At 43.6% G+C, this 20,871-nt stretch overlaps 1 protein-coding gene across 4 annotated transcripts in view; it reads left to right on the top strand.

Annotated features, from left to right (window-relative positions):
- LOC134211507 (CUGBP Elav-like family member 4) overlaps window positions 1-20,871 on the top strand; it is a 563,053-nt gene that overhangs the window by 515,256 nt on the left and 26,926 nt on the right. For 2 of the 4 annotated variants that reach the window (XM_062688403.1, XM_062688405.1), the window contains exons 6-8: window positions 2,111-2,351; window positions 2,466-2,612; window positions 2,707-2,817. In XM_062688403.1, the coding sequence (XP_062544387.1) occupies window positions 2,111-2,351; window positions 2,466-2,612; window positions 2,707-2,817 (499 nt within the window). The remainder of the gene's footprint in view (window positions 1-2,110; window positions 2,352-2,465; window positions 2,613-2,706; window positions 2,818-20,871) is intronic. The other 2 variants (XM_062688406.1, XM_062688404.1) reach the window with 1 other exon arrangement.

The raw sequence follows: 20,871 nt of genomic DNA, 5'->3' as shown, positions 1-20,871 counted from the left end.
CATTCTAAATATCACGGGCTACTCTTTGGGGATTTTTATGATATCGTCCATTAAGCCTAACGCGTCATTATGCCTAACGGGATATACCCGGTCTTGCGATGTCCATCACTTGCTGCTTCTTTCTGAACTGATTGAAACGCGATGTGTGCTTTTTTATATCATGTGTTGGTATATTTTCCAGAATTCCTTCCTAAATTTTCGCTCTACTTTGACAGATGCTCATCGTTCTGAAGAGTTGAGCGGTCTCGGTCTCGGTTGAGTTGTTGTTGATTTTTTTCTGACTGAAGTCTAACTCCTAAATTTTATATTCAGTTTCCGGGTCTCTGTTTTCAATCTATTAATATTTGTACTAAACATCACATTCACATTCTAAACATCACATTTGACGCAAAATACTCGAAAAATACGTGAAACAGCTGGATATCATTTATAGCATGCATAAACATTTTCACGAAAGTGAAATACATCCGATTCTTTTTTTACACGGGGGATGCGTGCCGTGTGAAAAAAATCCGTGTAAAAATAATCCGTGTTATTTGGAGAAACCGTGTAAAAATAATCCGTGTTATTTCGAGAATCCGTGCAAAAAAAATACGTGCTATTTCGAGAAACCGTGTAAAAAAAGCCGTGCAAAAAATATCCGTGTAAAAAAAGTAACCGGGTCTTTGTTAATCTGGGGGATGCGTTCCGTGTAAAAATAAATCCGTGTTATTTCGAGAATCCGTGTAAAAAAAATCCGTGCTATTTCGAGAAACCGTGCAAAAAAAATCCGTGTTATTTCAAGAACCCGTGTAAAAAAAGCCGTGTAAAAAAAATCCGTGTGAAAATAATCCGTGTAAAAAAAGAATCGGGTGTATTTCATTCGAATTGTTGACAGTTATTGAATGTTTGTGTAATTAATTGCTTTTGTAACCTAAGCTTTTTCGCATTTTATGGCAAATCAGTCTTTTATCAATTAAATGAGTAGGTTATTTATCCGACAATTTGGCAAGGGAACTGTGTCCTCCGCAGTGGGTGGGACAATCGGTTTTTGTCTAAGGTTTGGTCTAACTCTAACTGTCTAACTAACAAAATTGTGTTTATTGGTCTTTGCATGTCTTTGAAACCACTGTCACATATAAATGTATGTACTGGCTCTGAAAATGATGTGTCAAAACATAAAGTGGAAACGAAGGAGAATGTATTACTATTAAGAGAACGAATTTGTTTTTTTGCTGCCGTTTCCATCATTTCTTAAAACAAATCTATTCCAAATAACAATGAAATAGATTGACATCATCAAATTATGCTCTCAGTTTGCTCTCAAGTGTTGCTTATGTTGATCGCACGACACATTTGTGTGACATATTATATTACCACCATCAGTTTTCCAATCCCATGTTAATCCGATGGCAGGAAAACTTATTCTCATCGTATAAATTATTCTAATCTTTAACAACAAGCTTATCGCATCATGTTGGTGCTTTACTATCGGTTTAACACGTCATGTAAATTGTCGAAAAAAAGGCGAAACACTGTCTACCAGCGCCCGAACAAAGCCACGGATTATCACGCCGTCGTATAATGAATTATCCTGTTTTGTCTGAACACTTTATTAAACGATGTTAAATCGTAATCTAGAGCAACGACGCTAGCCGGCAGCAACGCCGCCGTACCGAACAAAGAAACCTACCGAAAACTACAAAACCCCAATCCCAAAACAAGTTGTTATGTGTTCTGTGTAGTTTATGTTTGGTCTAGGAAAAAACCGTACTGTTCTGTGTTTTCCTCCCCCGGATTGTCACTCGCCGTCCCTCGTTTGGGCGAATTCGTTCTACCGCCACAATTAATCATCCCCGAAAAAAGTCACTCCACCCAGTGAGAGCATGCCCCCATTGGCCGGACAGGGACCGACCATTCGTGTTGTCTCCGGCGCTGCCTACCCACCACAATCTCCGTGTAATAATCATAAATGGATATAAATTATGTTGCGGTGTTTAGCCTCCACTTAAGCAGACGATGATTTATATGAACGAATTAAAATCCAACCATATACAGCCCGAATGATTTATGTAATTAACGCGTGTCTGTTTTTTTTTTGTTTTCTCTCCACCCCACAACTATTTTCCAGGGTGCGTCCTCTAGCTTAGTGGTCAAGTTTGCGGACACCGAGAAAGAGAGGCAACTCCGTCGTATGCAGCAAATGGCCGGTCATATGAACCTGCTGTCCCCGTTCGTCTTCAACCAGTTCGGACCGTACGGTGCCTACGCACAACAGCAACAAGCAGCACTGATGGCCGCGGCAACCGCACAAGGAACCTACATCAACCCGATGGCCGCGCTGGCAACACAAATACCTCATGCGTTGAACGGTAAGGCGTTTTATTTATTTGAACTTTTCCATTTTCAAATGTTAAGACTTTCGCATAGTGTTTCTTGGTCTTTGCTCTTGGTTTACAATAATTTGTTAACGCATTCCTCCGCAGGTTCCGGACAACCCGTGAACGGTACCATCCCGTCGTTACCCTCGCCAACGATGCCGACCTTCAACATGGCAGCACAAACGCCGAACGGGCAACCGGCCGGCTCGGAAGCGGTCTACACGAACGGAATCCCTCAAACCTACCCGGGGCGTAAGTAGTCCGCGGTCGTCCATCCCGGAGGTGGACGCGACCGCCATGTTCTGTCTTTTTTTGTCTCAAAAATCACAGTAATGTATTGATTTAGCCATTTACGTAGATGCGCTCCACCTGTCGATACCGGCCCAAGGACTTCCAAACGGGGACGCTGCCCTACCGCACGCGGCGTATCCCGGCATCCAGCCCTACCCTGGTGTCGGTAAGTGCAAGCTTCCTTCCTCAATATCTCCTAGCCTAGCTAAACACTAGCTTTTGTGCACCCTCGTTTTCGTACAAGTACATATATTTTCGTTTTCGATAGCTACTATAGAGCTGTGTTTTCCTCGTACTATACATATCTATTTTTTATCTTTCTGTTACGCGTCGTCGTCCGGTCGTTCATTGTTTATGTGTCGATGTTTATTATTGCTCTTTTTCTCTATATACATATATTTCTGTAAGTTTCCTCCAACGAAGAATAAAACCCTCGAACAGCCAAAGATAAAATCGCTCTGTTTTTGTGTTATTCAGTTAATCGCTCTATTTCGATTCGTTTTCGTTGTTCCAAGCTCGCTGTCTGTCGTTCTTCTCTTCCACGTTCTAATTCAATATCGATGTGGTTTTCGCCTTGTTGTACGATAAAACGCCAACAACGGCGAACTCAAGAGGAAGAAAAAAGCGTTATTCGTTTCCAATTACTTTCCGTTTTTAATTACTGTCTAAAAGGTTCCATTTTTCAAACCCTCCTCCCACCACTCATTCGGGGTACTGCATTCCACCCGACGACGACGTCGGTGACTATGGGTCATGGTGTTGAATGCATCACTTGAGCTCTGTCCATGATTTATTGAATATTCAACAACTCATGTTTGGTTACGAAAATCATTCAAGTATTATGTTAGTTCACGAAAAATTTATTTAAAAAACAATCTAATACATCTAATATATGTATTTGAGATCAACGTGCAACTCGCATTTTACTCCATTTTCCCTACTATCAAATGAACGACAAATAAAACACTAAAGCGAACAGATCGCCAGATAAGGCGTGCATTCAACTGTCCTCGAAGCGTTCGGACTTTCCCATTTCCCGGTGGATCATCCGCCACCATCCCTTCGTACTGATCGATAGCATCGAATCGAGCTCGGAAATCATCACGTTCCCCGCTTAATTACTTTCGATATTTCGTTTGAGTATTATTTCGTAGGTTGTAGATGTAGCTACAACCCACTTCCGATGGAAAACGGCAATCGAGAACGGCAATGAATGTCATCGTTACCACTTCCTAACAGAGAAGTAAAGTTTTGATTGTTACGACTTTTGCCCTTTGCTTTACCGCCGATCACAACCACACCTCCCAATCGTAAATGACGATTCCGTCTGGTTGGGGAAGAAGTTCGGTTTGCAGAGAAAAACAAATGAACACCGAGCTGGAAAGTGAGGAAAATAACTGAGTGTCATTAAAAATTTACTACTATTTCAATGCAAGCACAATCAAATTATGGCTACCAACAAATGTGACTTAAATTTGGACCTGTTGGAACACCACAGTAACATAACTTCATGATATTGTATAAATTTATTGAACAAGATGATTTTTTTCTTCAATTTTCTACAATGTTTTGTTTGGGTTTGAAACTGTTACGTGATAACTAAGCTCAGGTACAGCTAATATTAATTAACCAAGACTTGATAAATGTCAAAAAATTGGCATTGTTCATGGTCTAACAGAGTTTGACTTTCACGAATAATTTACACTGAGTCTCGAAATAATGCGCATGTTGCATTGCACAAGTAGGTACTCGTATTTTTATATAAAAGTATTTTTATATAACGCCACGTGAGTGAAAAACGGGATGAATGAAGCTTGAATGGAAATTCGAAAAGAACTTCTCGTGAAAATTTGAAAGAATTTCCTGTGGAGATTCGAAAGAATTGGTAAGCAATTCAAATTCAGATAGAAGATCACAGGAAGCCTTCCCCTGGTAATCTTGGTAAGGTACGCGCGTCGCAAAACTAAGAGATCATTGCGTATGACGCTCTATTATACAAGAAGGCTCGAGGAAGCAGTGGGAGGGTTTCCTCAACTCCGTCAATCTGACCTGATCCGGTTTGTTGTGCGGACAGCGCCCGTAGGATCTGCCCCTATTTACCTCGATGTGCAAAATGGTACCAGATCCTCAACAATTTCAAACTTTTCAGTCCCGCCAGTCTTAACAATTTTCCCGATAAACCAGTCTTTCTCAGTTGCCAAGCTGTCATTTTCCCGCTCCTGGAATGTGGGGAAATCTTCCAGCTCGATGGGGCACTGTTGTCCTTCTGACATCAGCTAGAGTGAGAGGGTGCGTCTGTTTGGTCTGCCTAGGATGTGGTGGGGTTCGACAGTGGGCTCTGTTGAACTCCTATAAAAAGCTGTATGTGTCCCCAAGCAGTCCCTATCAAAGCGACCGTGTGCCTCTCAAAGCGCACTGGCCTAGTCCTGGTGTTGGGTGGGACTTTAAACAAATTTGACCCGACTGACCGAGCGTCTGTTCACCAAGGAGGTGCGGCTCCAACAGCGTCTGTTCTGGCATCCAGCGGCTGAGTATGAAATGCTATTCCCCGGAAGCTATACCTAAGATGGCAACCCCATCCCGGTGGATAGGGAACCTTTGGCCAACAACCTACTGTTCCCGAAACATCAATTTGTTCGAGAATCTGATAATGAAAAGAATACGGACTGATTTTACGGCGACGACTCTTAGCGCGAAACAATGGACACGAATAGGAACATGGAACGTTTTAACCCTAGCCCAGCAGGGTAAATTGGCACAACTTGCCAATGAGGCACGCCGCATGAAGCTTGAGATCCTGGGACTGAGTGAAGTCCGTTGGCCAAACTTTGGAAAACACAGAACGCCGTCAGGACAAGTTCTGATATACTCTGGTTTACGCGGTGAACACGCTCCCCGGCATCGCGGAGTTGGCTTCCTACTAAGCGCTCAGGCACACTCTGCGCTTATGAAGTGGGAACCTATAAATGAAAGGATAATCGTTGCCAGATTTAGAACACGGGTCCGAAACCTTACTATAATCCAATGTTATGCGCCAATCGATGCTGCCGATCTGCAAGACAAAGAGAACTTCTACAGTCAACTCAATGCCGTCGTAGATAGAATTCCGAAGGGTGATATCAAGATCTGTTTGGGCGACTTCAATGCGAAGATCGGATCCGACAACTCGAACCATGAGCGCATTATGGGACGCCATGGTCTCGGAGAAATGAGCGAAACGGAGAGCTGTTCGCAGAATTTTGTGGTAATAACGACATGGTGATCGGGGGATCGCTTTTCCCTCATCGACCGGTTCACAAGGTCACGTGGGTCTCCCGTGACGGCTTTACAGAAAATCAAATCGACCACATCTGCATCAGCCAAAAATGGAAACGGAGCCTTCTTGATGTACGGAATAAACGTAGTGCCGATATCGCGTCTGATCATCACCTCCTCATCGGGGAAATACGCCTGCGCATTGCGCGGATTCGTCGGCAGGAGGAAAGAGTTGGACGACGATTCAACACACGCCGACTGGAAGATGCCACGGTGAAACGGTCCTTCCTTGAAGAACTGGAGACGCGTGCTGCAGATATTCCGGAAGGTGGCAGCGTGGAAGACCAATGGACCGCCATCAAGAATGCCTTCATCACCACCAGCGAGAACAATCTGGGCGAACTACGCACCCAGATTAAACAATGGATCACAGATGAGACCTGGAGAAAAATAGAGGAGCGAAGAGAAGCCAAAGCCGCGATAGAGCGATCGAAAAGCAGAGGAGCCAAAGTCCTAGCCCGTCAACGATACGCGGCTCTTGAAAATGAAGTAAAACGCTCATGTCGACGGGACAAGCGAGCGTGGGCAGACTCTCTGGCCGACGAAGGAGAGAGAGCCGCCGCAACCGGGGACATTCGCCTCCTCTACGATATCTCACGACGCTTAAGCGGGGCGAAGATGAATGCAACGATGCCTGTGAAAGACGCGAATGATCAGTTATTGACCGACCCAACTGACCAGCTGAAACGCTGGTTCGAGCACTTCGAACAACTTTTTCAAGTGCCAGCCAGGCCATCACCACCTCGGCATGATCTGCCCAGGATCCGACGTATAACACGCGACAATACCGAAGCCCCATCACTGCTAGAGATTCAAACAGCCATCCAAAGCATGAAATCGAATAAAGCCCCAGGGTTCGACCGCACATCAGCCGAGATGCTCAAAGCTGACCCCATGACATCCGCTCAACTGCTGCATAGTTTATTTCGTAATATCTGGGACACCGCAACTTTCCCGGTCGACTGGATGCAAGGTATCTTAGTGAAGGTGCCCAAAAAGGGTGACCTGACTGTATGCGATAACTGGCGTGGCATTATGTTGCTGTGTACCGTTCTCAAAGTTCTGTGCAAAATTATCCTAGCCCGGATTCAGAAGAAGATCGATGCGACTCTCCGGCGGCAGCAAGCCGGATTCCGTGCCGGAAGATCCTGTGTGGACCATATTGTCACACTCCGCATCATTCTGGAGCAGGTCAACGAATTCCAAGAGTCCCTTTACTTGGTATTCATTGACTACGAACAAGCTTTCGACCGTCTCAATCACGAGAATATGTGGGGCGCCCTGAGACGCAAGGGAGTTCCTGAGAAAATCATCGGCCTCATCGAGGCACAGTACGAGGCCTTCTCGTGTAGAGTGCTGCACAATGGGGTCTTGTCCAACCCTATCTGTGTCGTAGCTGGTGTGAGGCAAGGATGTATTCTATCACCGTTACTGTTCCTCATCGTAATCGACGAGATTCTGGTAGATGCGATTGACCGTGAACCAAACCGCGGGCTGTTATGGCAGCCTATAACCATGGAGCACCTAAATGACTTCGAATTGGCGGATGATGTTGCACTCCTCGCGCAACGGCGCTCTGATATGCAGAGTAAGCTCAACGACCTTGCCGAGCGCTCCTCTTCGGCAGGTTTAGTCATCAACGTCAACAAAACCAAATCGTTGGATGTAAACACGGTGACTCCTTCCAGTTTCACAGTAGCCGGGCAACCAGTGGAGAATGTTGAAAGCTTCCAATATCTTGGTAGCCAAATGGCGTCAGACGGCGGTACCAAGATCGACATAGGCGCACGGATCAAGAAAGCAAGGGCTGCCTTTGCGAGTTTCAGAAATATCTGGAAAAACAGGCAGATAAGTGAACGCACCAAAATACGAATTTTCAAATCTAACGTGAAATCTGTGCTGTTATACGCTAGCGAAACATGGTGTGTATCAGTGGAGAACACTCAACGGCTGCAGATGTTCATTCATCTCAAACAACGAGCTCCATCGTCGTTGTCACCAGAGGCCGATAGCAACAGAAATTCGGGATCGGAAGTGGGGCTGGGTCGGCCACACTCTACGTAAGGGCGGAAATGAAGTCTGTAAACAAGCATTAGACTGGAACCCAGCGGGACATCGCAGCAGAGGCAGACCCAAAGGCTCATGGCGGCGAAGCCTCAATAAAGAAATAAAAGAAGTCGACCGAAATCTAACCTATTATTTATTTATTCAGACTAAGGCCGAGGTGGCCTGTGCGGAATATAAGAGTCTTCTCCATTCGGCTCGGTCCATGGCTACACGTCGCCAACCACGCAGTCTACGGAGGGTCCGCAAGTCATCTTCCACCTGATCGATCCACCTTGCCCGCTGCGCACCTCGCCTTCTTGTACCCGTCGGATCGTTGTCGAGAACCATTTTCACCGGGTTATTGTCCGACATTCTGGCTACGTGCTCGGCCCACCGCAGTCGTCCGATTTTCGTGGTATGAACGATGGATGGTTCTCCCAACAGCTGATGCAATGCGTGGTTCATTCGCCTCCTCCACGTACCGTCCGCCATCTGCACCCCACCATAGATGGTACGCAGCACTTTCCTTTCGAAAACTCCGAGTGCGCGTTGGTCCTCCACGAGCATCGTCCAGGTCTCGTGTCCGTAGAGGACTACCGGTCTAATGAGCGTTTTCGATCGGAGCGTCTTGCGTCCAAAGTCCAAAGTATGTACGATTTCCAGCCACTATACGTCTCCGAATTTCTCTGCTGGTATCATTTTCGGCAGTCACCAGTGAGCCCAAGTACACAAATTCTTCTACCACCTCGATTTCGTCACCACCGATGCCAACTCGCGGTGGGTGGCTCACATTATCTTCTCTTGAACCTCTTTCTATCATGTACTTCGTCTTCGACGTGTTGATGACTAGTCCGATTCGCTTGGCTTCCCTCTTCAGTCTGATGTAATCTTCCTCCATCTTTTCAAAGTTACGTGCCATAATACCCAAGCAGCACGCGCAACATCTTTCAAATAGGTGTTTGTTCCTAATAAATTGCATTGAACACACTGGAAATACATCGAGTTACATTAATGCCCCTTCCCAGTTTCAGAAAAACGCAATGTTTCATATCCGTTTGAGTTGCGTCGCAATATTCTACCCATCTGACTTCTTGGGTGGCTTAAAATTGGATGTGTTTCATATCAGAAACAAAACAGATAAGTTGCAGAATTAATAACACTTCGGTTCATTGCTGTTACGACAATGTTTCTGATATGTTGCAAAACACTTTGAGCTCAGCTGAGCAGTATTTTTACTTTTGACAGTCCCCTGCATATCCCGTATAAGGTACAATGAAGTTACAAATGACTTTCTTTTTTATGTAGTGCACTTGTAGCAGAATCTCCAAATAGAATTGATGGTGTGATGGTTATAGTAGAAGTTTGCAAGTCTCAAGGTCCATGGTTCGATTCCCGGTTGGTTTTTGTGATTTTATTTTCATTGTAGCCGCAAGATGTTGCAAATAGGCTCCACCTCTTGCGCTTTTTGTGTCACAAAGGAGTTCCAAATACGACGCATTGTGCATAAGTCAGACCTTTAGTAAGTCACACCACAGTTGTTATTACTCACTGAGAAACAAGAGGTGTTGCTTGGGTATCTATGTCGTCGGCGAAGCCAAATAGCTGGACGGACTTATTGAAAATTGTACCACTCGTGTTAATCCCTGCTCTTCGTATTACCCCTTCCAAAGCGATGTTGAATAGCAGACACGAAAGACCATCACCTTGCCGTAACCCTCTGCGGGTTTCGAAGGAACTCGAGAATGCCCCTGAAACTCGAACTACGCACATCACCCGATCCATCGTCGCTTTGATCAACCGTGTCAGTTTATCCGGAAATCCGTGTTCGTGCATTAGCTGCCATAGCTGGTCCCGATCGATTGTATCATATGCGGCTTTGAAGTCGATGAATAGATGATGTGTGGGCACGTTGTATTCGCGGCACTTCTGCAGTACTTGGCGAATGGCGAACACCTGGTCCGTGGTGGAGCGTTCGCCCATAAAACCCGCCTGGTACTGCCCCACGAACTCCATTGCAATTGGTGCTAGTCGACGGCATAAAATTTGGGAGAGTACCTTGTAGGCAGCGTTCAGCAATGGGATTGCGTGGTAGTTGCTACAATCCAGCTTATCGCCCTTTTTGTAGATGGGACACACGACACCTTCCATCCACTCCTGCGGCAAAACTTCCTCCTCCCAAATCTTGGTAATGACCCAGTGCAGCGCTCTAGCCAGTGCCTCACCACCGTGTTTAAATAGCTCTCCTGGTAGTTGGTCAACCCCAGAAGCTTTGTTGTTCTTCAGCCGGCCAATCTCCTCCTGGATTTCCTGGAGATCCGGAGCCGGTAGAATTATGTCCTGCGCGCGTTCCCCCAGGTCCATCACCATACCGCCATCTTCGTCTGCCACATCGCCATTCAGGTGCTCTTCGTAGTGCTGCCGCCACCTTTGGATCACCTCACGCTCGTTCGTAAGAAGGTTCCCGTTTATGTCCTTACACATATCAGGCTGTGGCACGTGGTCCTTACGTGAACGGTTCAACTTCTCATAGAACTTTCGTGTGTTATTAGCGCGGTACAGTTGCTCCGTCTCTTCACGGTCTCGATCTTCCTGCTGACGCTTTTTCCTCCGGAAAATCGAGTTTTGTCTGTTCAGCGCCTGTTTATATCGTACCTCGTTCGCCCTCGTGCGGTGTTGCAGCAATCTCGCCCATGCTGCATTCTTGTCTTCTACTAACTCTACTTCTACTAACCGGGGGCACCGTGCCAAGTGCAGCGGTTGCGGTGCTACCAATGGCAAATCGAATATCTCTCCAGCCATCTTCAAGAGACGCTGCGCCTAGCTGCCCTTCCGTTGGGAGTGCCACTTCCAGCTGCAACACGTATTCTTGGGCTAGTCTACCGTCTTGTAGCCGCCCAATATTAAGCCATGCGTCCGACTTCGACAGGTGTTGTACACCGTCGAGAGTTTTTAACCGTAGGCATACTGCAACGAGGTAGTGGTCGGATTCAATATTCGCACTGCGGTAAGTGCGGACGTTCGTGATGTCGGAGAAGAATTTACCGTCGATTAGAACGTGTTCGATTTGGTTTTGCGTTTCTTGGTTAGGTGATCTCCATGTGGCCTTGTGGATATTTTTGCGGGGAAAGAAGGTACTTCGGACTACCATTCCGCGGGAGGCTGCGAAGTTTATGCATCGTTGGCCGTTGTCATTCGATACGGTGTGCAGACTATCCGGTCCGATGACCGGTCTATACATTTCCTCCCTTCCTACCTGAGCGTTCATGTCACCGATGACGATTTTGACGTCCCGCAGTGGGCATCCATCGTATGTCTGCTCCAGCTGCGCATAGAACGCTTCTTTCTCGTCGTCGGGTCTCCTTTCGTGTGGGCAGTGCACGTTGATGATGCTATAGTTGAAGAAACGGCCTTTTATCCTCAGCTTGCACATCCTTGCGTTGATTGGCTGCCACCCAATCACGCGTTGGCGCATCTTTCCCAGCACTATGAAGCCGGTTCCCAGCTCGTTGGTGGTGCCACAGCTTTGGTAGAAGGTAGCCGCTCGATGCCCGCTTTTCCACACTTTCTGTCCTGTCCAGCAGATTTCCTGCAGCGCTACGACATCGAAGTTGCGGGGATGTAATTCATCGTAGATTATCCTGTCGCAACCTGCGAAGCCTAGCGACTTGCAGTTCCATGTTCCAAGCTCCAATCGTGATCCTTTATTCGTCGCCTAGGTCGTTGCCGATTGTATCGAGTCGTATTATCTTCTATGTCGTTCGTAATAGTTGTTTTTAAAGGCGGCTTATTGGGCCTGCGCAAACCTCCTGTATCGTCGGAGGGCCGTCGTGTCAAGGCTGTTTAGCGTCCCACCTAACACCAAGACTTGGGCTTGTGCGCTTTGAGCGGCACACGGTCGCTTTGGCGGAGCCTACTTGCAGATTCATGCAGCTTTTTATAGAGGTTTAACAGGGCCCACTGTCAAACCCCACCACATCCTAGGCAGGCGCCACAACTCGCAGATGGCCTGGGGAGGGATCGTCAAGCCCTTGGACATAGTCCCTGCTGCCCCCAAAGAAATTCAAGTATTTCGGAAATTCCGTCTAGAGTTCCTTCAGAAATTCGTTTAGGAATACGTTCGGAAATTCAAAAATAATTCTTAGGAACATTTTTAAGGAATTTTCGCAAGAATTCCTTAATAAATATTCGAAGGTATTTTAAGATTTATTTGCGAAGCATTTTTGAAGCAATTCCTTTAGGAGAGAGAAAAAATTCACGTTGGAATTCCTGAAGGAATTTTTGAAGGTATATCTGAAAGAATTTCTGGGTGACTAACCGAATTAATTCCTAGGAGAGGATTTTCCGAACGAACTTTTGAATAAATTCATGGAATATCACCTAAATGATCACAGAAGAAATTTCCGAAGTTACTCCTGAAGTGAATTCTCAATAAATTCTCCAAAGAAGTATGATGATGGATCGACTGCAATCACGATATTTTTGTTCCTGACTTAGTTCCAGATTCGAAACAATGCACAGTGACTAAAATCGTGTTTTTTGCGCGTTTATTTAATAGTTCCTTTACTGTACCGCTCAAAAAAATCTACTCTTCCGCTCATTTTTGGTCGCAGCGAAAAATACGCGCCAGATAGTCGCCTAAGAAAAACATACCTCCAGAAAAAAAGCTACTACGATATTTTTTCAAATTTGGTCGCCACGTGGTGCATTCCGGGTGGTGAATGCTTGGATAGCACGTGCTATTTGTACTGCGGAGAAATTTTTCACATCTATGAGAGCCTTGGAAAATGATCACAATATTATGCCATTTAGCGTAATGGTGTCTTAGAAACATTTTATCAGTAAGTTAATGCGCTTCTTTGGAGGCATTCAGCTCTCTAATCAATGCTCTAATCTCTAACCATTTCACAACATATAAGGTTTGATTCTTCATGAAAGTTGTAGCAAAAGTTCTCCTGAAAAACTTTGTCGAAGACACCAAGTTCGTAATTTCGTTACTTTTGGAGAATTTTTACACACTTCAATCATTTCACAGATTTCGGTGAATTTTGCTTCAATTCACCGAAATCTCAACAGCAGAATTGTTCGGTAATTATTTCACCAAATTTTCGGCGATTTTTCCTTTGTTAAACTGTCAAAACCACCGAAAAAATGGAAAATTATTCACCGAACAGATCCGAACTTTAAATTAATACCTAAACTGTAGAGTTGTAAGCGAATGTAAGGAGTGTTTAATCAAAAACCATTTCCTACTATGCAAGGTAGAATGTACCATGCGTCTCCATATGCATGTATGCTTGTACATCGAACATGTTCAAAACACAAAGAGTAATAAATCTTTAAAAGTAATTAAATTACGAACTTGGTATCTTCAACAACGTTTTTCTGGAGACCTTTTCCTACAACTCTCCCGAAGACGTATCCGCGAATACCTTCCATGTTGTAAAGTGGGAAAAATAAATTTTTAATCTCACTTTTAGGGGGATTGATCATAAGGCTGAATACCTCCAAAGAAGCACTTCGACTAACTGATAAAATGCCTCGAAAACGCCATCACGCTAAATTACATAATAAAGGTACTATTAAAAAACGCGCATTTAGCCACACGATTTTAGCCACTGTGCAATGTTTTGTTTTACTAATATCCGAATTTTCGAGGAACTTCCCGGAGAAATTTTTGGCAGAATTCCCGAAAGAATTTCTTTAGATTTTCCTGAAGCAATTCTTGTAGAAATCTAAAAATTTATATTAAATTCCAATAGGAAATTGTTTAGAAATTTGAAAACTTTGAGAGGAAAATTCTTGGAATTCCTTCGAATTTCACCCAGGATTTTTTGTTAAAATTCCTCCAGGAATTCCTTCGGACATTCCGTCGGAAATTGTAAAAGAAATTCTTTAAGACTTTCGGATATTCCTTTAGAAATTCTTTTGGAAATCAGAAATTCATTCAGACATTCTCTTGGGAATCATCCAGAAATTACTTCAAAAATTCCGAAGGAAATTTCATCTGAAAATTCCATTGACATTTCCGTTGGAAACCCTTCCAATAATTTCTTCAGGATTTTCTATTTAATTCTTTAATAGATTTCCGAAAAAAAATCCTACAACAAAAATTTCGGAATAATTCCTGCAAAAAATTCAAAAGAATGATGTATGATTTTACTAAAGCAAAAGGAAGTTCTTAACAAATATACGGATGAATTTACAAAGGGCTCTCCAGAGGACTTTCCGAAGGAATCCCTAGAGGAATGGCAAAAGGAGTTAATGGCGTACTTACCAAATTATTCCTGGAGGGAATTCTTGGAGTGGAAAGAATTTCTGAAAAAAATTCAAAAGAAATTATCGAAGAAATTCCTGGAGAAAATTCGGAACGAATTCTAGATCAAAACCTAACAAAACCAGAAAGATTTTAACCTGATATTTCCTATAAAACTTTTGGAGAAATTCCTACCAGAATTGCCAAAGAAATTCCAAGACACCTAGTCATTTTGTCAATATCATTGTGACATGTGGCTAGGTTTGCATATTTTGTATCTACAAGGGGTACATTAGCTAAATAAGAACCAGTGAAGACTATTCCTAAAAAACTTAGAAAAACTCTTCCTTCAAAAATAGCAGAACGATGTCTAAATCTAAATGTTACATGGCTGACCAACTTCTCAGACCTATACTCAACCAGGCTCGAAAACTCATTTGCTAGATGAATCCATTTACAGCAAAGTTTCACCACTCGATTACATCGAACAATTTGACTTCGATTACATCAAACATAAAGCTTCCCCCAACTGACCGATTACACACGTACTACAAACGGGGTCAGAAATTGGAAGGGAATTCGGAGTTGTTTGACTGAGACCGCTGCGCTGGTTAGCACCAGCCGTCGTCAGACAATTGACACACAGTCACACATACAAACGTTGGAATGTATGCCTAACCGTTCGGTTACCGGAATCAGCAGTCAGACACCGGACGGATGACTTCCAATATTTGCCCTTGACAAATAGAGTGTGTCCAATTGCTGTGTTGTCCGAGCTGCTGGCTTGACACCACCACCGGGGAGGAATCCAACGGGAAAAACGCTTTTCATCGAACCGAATTTTCCAAAACCCGGAGCCGGACGGGTCCGGTGCCCAAGTGCCATAAATTCATGTACAACATTTTTGTAATGGGGTTGACGACAAATCTGTTGTGGGCCGTGGGGACGAGGCAGTTCGGTCCACTACCGAGAGCACGTGTGGCCAAATGGTGCGGGTGTGAAAGTAAAGGATTGCAGTTGAAGCTACGTGTTTCGTAGGAACGTTGGGGATGCAAATGCACATTCACGTTGCAGCTGCAAATACGTGCCATGGAGAGATAGAGAGAGGATGCAGAACGCATGCGATGCAAATGCATGAAAGACATTTTTGACATTGGAAATGCATGGCAGAGAGCCTCGCATATTTGTGTCATGAAGTGTACGAGGCGAGTGCGTTTAGCTTTTTGAAGCAAACACGTGCGGTGTAAACATATGAAATAAAATCTACAAAATTCGAGGTAAAATTTTACTTTTTACATAAGATGTGGAAAAGTCCAAAACATAATACGTTTTCCATACTTAACACAAATTTGAACAATTTTTTTATCTATTTATTTTTATTTGCTAGAAAAAAAAGTCCAAAAACTGGAATCAATCCAAAGCACCTGCACCGTTGCACCCAAATACAAAGTGATGAAACGAACCGGAGTTCACTTACCGTTGAATACCGATGCAGGGGATACATATACGAAGTGATATCGAGACACTGTACCGATTTTGTTGCCATGCAGGGGAGCTGCTCCTGTCGATCGTACGTGAAATAGATACAAACGAGTCGAGTTCTTCGAAGGGTTCAAATAAGTCGGATTCCCATCCCAAAGCAAAGCACTCCCACACATTCCCGTACCGTACCTCTGGCTTCAATGACTGTCAAACACACACTAACGCTGCCAGCCAACCGGCGATGGGAACGAATTTTATATATTAAAATAGAAATTGAATGTTTGGTATTACAACAAAATGAAAATTTATGCAATGTATGCTCTTCCTATGCAAATATTTGCAGTGTTAGACGAGTGAGGATTTTCCTATCTGGGCCTGTGTTTGGAGAACTGACAACGATGATGAGCACTGGCATGCACCGGTTCTGCCTGGCAAGCAGTCGGAAGCGAAGGGTCTGGTGTGAACCCGAAAATAAATATCAGTATTATAATGCTCCACTACATGGCCACAACTTGCTCGAGCTCATTTCGACAAATTTTCGAACCCGTTCGCCCCGCTCTACTTGCCTCTTTTCCATAGTAGATTGATATTTCTTAATTGAGTTTCGTCTACCGTTCCAGAAGAGGACCGACTCCGACGGGCAGCGCCGATTCCGGTGGATATCGATTTTATATGCGAAGCATCTTTTGTACTGTCTGTTTGCTTATAAATATAATTAATATTTCAATTACATCACATTGATTTGCCTGTCCATATCCGTTCCGTGTCTGCGCCAGGTCCCGCTCGTTGGCCCGGGGAAAACAAATTTGCCGACGAAAATCCGGAAGCACGTCGTTGAATAAATTTAGCTTTCCTTTCATCTTTCTTCCCGGATTCGCGTTCCTCCGAGCTGCTGGAACTGGAAGCCGATGACTTGGGGCTCCCCGATGGATGGATGGTATCTGCGCTGCAAATTTGTTTATTCTTGGAAATTTTGCCTCGCCCACCACCGACGAAAGACGGCCCGAACTGTGCAAACATTTAATTCTATTAGCAATTCCTTCATCAATATTTGCAACATTTCGGCGCACAGCAATCATCCAGAAATCCACCGATGGATGGAGCCGTGCGCTGTAAAGTTGTCTTGTGGATTTTAAACTGCCAGGGCCGGTTGATTGCACATTATTGAAGTTGGTACGAGCATTTTTAGTTAAGATTTTTTGTTTTTTTCCTTTAATTTGTTGGTTACGACCTTGCCCTCGATCTTCCCTTTCTGCACTGTACAGTCGGACGGTCAGAACCAAGCTTCGGTAGCAGCAATTTGGCCGAAGACTACTAGGCCGGAAAATGTTTTGCCGAACAAACCATTAGGCCGAACCTCATCTGGCTAAAGGTCGTTTGGCCGAAGAAGTCATATGATCGAAAACGTCATTTGGTTGAACGGGTCTCATACGACTGTTAATGTCGTTTACCGAGCCAATTTGTCCAACCAATAACAATGTGAAAAGCCTAATGTTATTGATGATTATTGAGAAGGATCATACCCCGTTTGGCATAATGTCTTTCGGCATAAAGTCGTAAGGCATAATGGTCGTTTGGCGTGAAGACTATTTGGCATAATTGTTATTAGAGTTGTGTGATTGATGAATAAAATTTATCGAGCCATTTTTTTACAATAATCAGATGCATGATTGTACGACGTGGCAAAAGACGAATAAAGAAGGCTGTGAAAACGGGGATTTCAAATGTTGACAAATCTAGTAGAAAAATAAAACAGCATTGAACTACCGTGGGGGCCGAAATCTGTACAGAACCGGAATGAGATATCAATAAATTAGAGGGGGTTTCATCGTAATCTTATACTGGTAAGCCAATGGCCGGAATGGGAAGTAGGCTTTGAAATTAAAATAAAACAATTAAAAAACAAATCGTCACCCAGCAAACGTGAATTTTCAGGTGCCATCAGTTCGTGTGTTGGACATAATTGTACCGAAAGTGGTTGTGTTTAAATTGCAAAATGTAATTAATTAAGTAAGATAAGCATGATAAAAATCAAAGAGGTCGCTTCTAAAGGTGCGTGTTGAATTATGTACAGTGCTTGTCTGGTCAATCGGTCTGCTTTAATTTAAATATTAAGTTAGGAAACAGCTGTACGTATTATGATCCTATGATTTGAAATCCGTCCACAATGGGCTCGAACTCACCATCGAACTCCATCTACGAGTTTGCGTCTTATGTAACATGTTAAAACCGATCTTCTGACCCAGAGGCAAAAAAAAAAGACATTATGTTTTTCTTGTCCAGGTGCAACATACATTCTTTTATTCACTTTTATTCACAACTTTTTTTAAAACAGCATCTTTTGTATGATGTCCAAGCAAAATGAATTATGAAAAATTAAACATATTTTGAATTAGTTCCGTAATCGTCGATTACACAAATGACAAATGCCAAATAACCATTAAGCTAAACAACATTATCAACTAGGCATAAATCCTACAAAAACTTCCATTATCCCTTTCACCAAACGGAGAAAGGTACAACTGAAACCCCTTTTCTTGAATCAAACACAATTAGTTTATTCAAGTGAAGTAAAATATCTAGGTGTCATACTCGACGCAAAGCTTAATTGGAACTCTCATCTCCAATCAGTTGTGCAGAAAGGTCTCAATACACTTTGGGTTTGTTCAAAAACCCTTGGTAAAAGATGGGGCCTAAAACCAAGTATGATCATGTGGATATATAAAACCATTGTCCGTCCCAGGACAACTTACGCTTCCCTTGTCTGGTGGCCTAAAACTAATGAGGCTGCTGCAAGGGCTAAGCTCAACAAAATCCAACGCACCGCTTGCATAGCCATCACTGGTGCAGTTCGTAGTACACCCACTTTGGCCCTAGACGCAATGCTTCACCTGCCCCGGTTAGATCAATTCATAAAGCTGGAAGCGGAAAAAAGTGCTCTAAGGTTAAAGAGAACAAAAACACTGCTGTCGGGAGACCTTACGGGTCACCTCAGCATATTAAATGAATTTGCCATAAATCCCGCAATAGGAATTTGTAGTGACTGGATGGAAACGGTAGTCAATTATGACTTACCTTACGATGTGTTCATTCCTTCCCGCCAGGAGTGGGAAGGAGGTGGACCCAGCGTTCCAACAGGCTCTATAAATTTCTTCACAGATGGTTCGAAAATGAATAATCTGACAGGATCCGGAATCTATGGCCCTACAACAAATTTCTGTCCACTTAGGACAGTGGCCCACAGTATTTCAGGCGGAAATATATGCAATATTAGAATGCGTGTTATTATGCCTGAGGAGAAAGTATAGATTTGCAAAAATATGTATTTTCTCTGACAGCCAAGCGGCACTTAAGTCGCTTAATAACTACACTTGTAACTCAAAGCTAGTGTGGGAATGCATTCTGGCTTTGAAAACTTATCCATACGCAATCGAGTCTACCTATATTGGATCCCAGGACATACGGGTCTAGAGGGAAACGAGATTGCTGATGAGCTAGCCAGGAATGGATCTAATGAAAGGTTCATTGGCCCTGAGCCCTTCTGCGGGATCTCAGACTGCTCTGTAAAAATGGAACTGAACAAATATATGGTCAGTCAAATCACATCAAACTGGAATGCACTTCCCCATACGAGCCAATCCAAAAGGCTCGTAACGATTAACCCCAAGAAAACCCAACAACTATTAGGTCTCAACAAAAGGGATCTCAACATCTACACCGGTCTAATAACTGGACACTGCCCCTGCAGATACCATCTACAAAGATCGGAGCAATCCAAACCTCAAATTGCCGCTTCTGTGACGAGGAGAGAGAAACATCAGAACACATCCTCTGCTATTGCAGTGCACTCACCCAACGTAGGTTCAAAGTTCTCAGCAAGCCCTTTTTAGGGCCTGCTGACATATGGATCTTATCCCCCAAGGACGTGGTTGGCTTCATAAAGCTAGTCTCGCCAGAATGGGGGAGTCACATACTGTAACTCAGGATCTCTATTCATCAATAATAGATGGTCTTGAGTTCAGTCGATACCAAGGTATCTCAGTGACAAACATGTTACTGAGATAACTTGCGTATTTCACAGTAAAAGGGTATATCACAATAGTCCTAAAATCTGGACGCAGTGATCTTCACCCGACAAACGAGGAAAACAACATTATGGCAAATGATCTTTATGCTAAACGGCATAATCAGCGTTATACCAAACGACTTCATGCCAAATGACCTACCACCATTAGGAATTGAGAAGTAAGAAATGAAAAATAAGTAGTGAAATGTCTTGTTTCTCACTTTTCACTGTCGAAAACATTGAGAAGAGTGAAATGAAACTAGTCACATCTCATTCCGGATATCTCACTTCACACTTCTCACCGTGAGCAAGAGAGGAAGTGCTAAGAAGAGGAAAAAGAAAGAGAAATGCGAAAAAGGAATGAGAGATGAAAAGTGAGGAGGGAGATGTCAGACATTATACTTCTCACTCTCACAGCAAGAAGTAAGAAGTAACAAGTGAGAAGTGCGAAGTGAGGAATGTGCAGAGTCTCCTCATGCTCGTCTATACATGGATGAGACAATGTGCCATGAGCTACACAAGCTAGAGAAGCTAGTGCGCACAACATAACTGAATGTGCGTGTCTCAAAGTACGTCTCATGAGACTCATCTTATGCGCTTTAAATGCATAGCTGGTGTTACTTAAGCGACAATATTATTGAATAAAAATTTCCCGCCTAAGTTGTTTTATGGACTTTCGCTGTTGTTTGCAAAGGATTGCCGTGGCAAACAGCGCATGAGCTGATCGCATTGAGATGTCTCAATGCGACTCACCAAATATTAATGTGAGGTACACAAGCTTCGTGAGACTCACGTGCGCTGAATATTATGTGCGCGTAGAATCTTTGCTCAACCTCATCCCTTTTCGTATGCGAGCATGATGTCTGGGATGATGTCTCTCACTCCTTAATTCTCATGTTTCATTTTTCACTTCTCACAATTTTTCATAGTGAGAAGTCCGACATGTAATAGCATAAAGAGAGAAGTGAAATATCTTATTTTCCACTTCCTCCCACTCACTCATTTCTTGTTTCTAACTTCACTTTTACAGTGAGAAGAGAGATAAGAAGTGGTAGGTG

This window comes from Armigeres subalbatus, chromosome 2, assembly GCF_024139115.2.
Source record: "Armigeres subalbatus isolate Guangzhou_Male chromosome 2, GZ_Asu_2, whole genome shotgun sequence".
Lineage (NCBI taxonomy): Eukaryota > Metazoa > Arthropoda > Insecta > Diptera > Culicidae > Armigeres > Armigeres subalbatus.
Note: the sequence above shows the minus strand (reverse complement) of the source record. Positions and strands in the feature narration are given on the sequence as shown.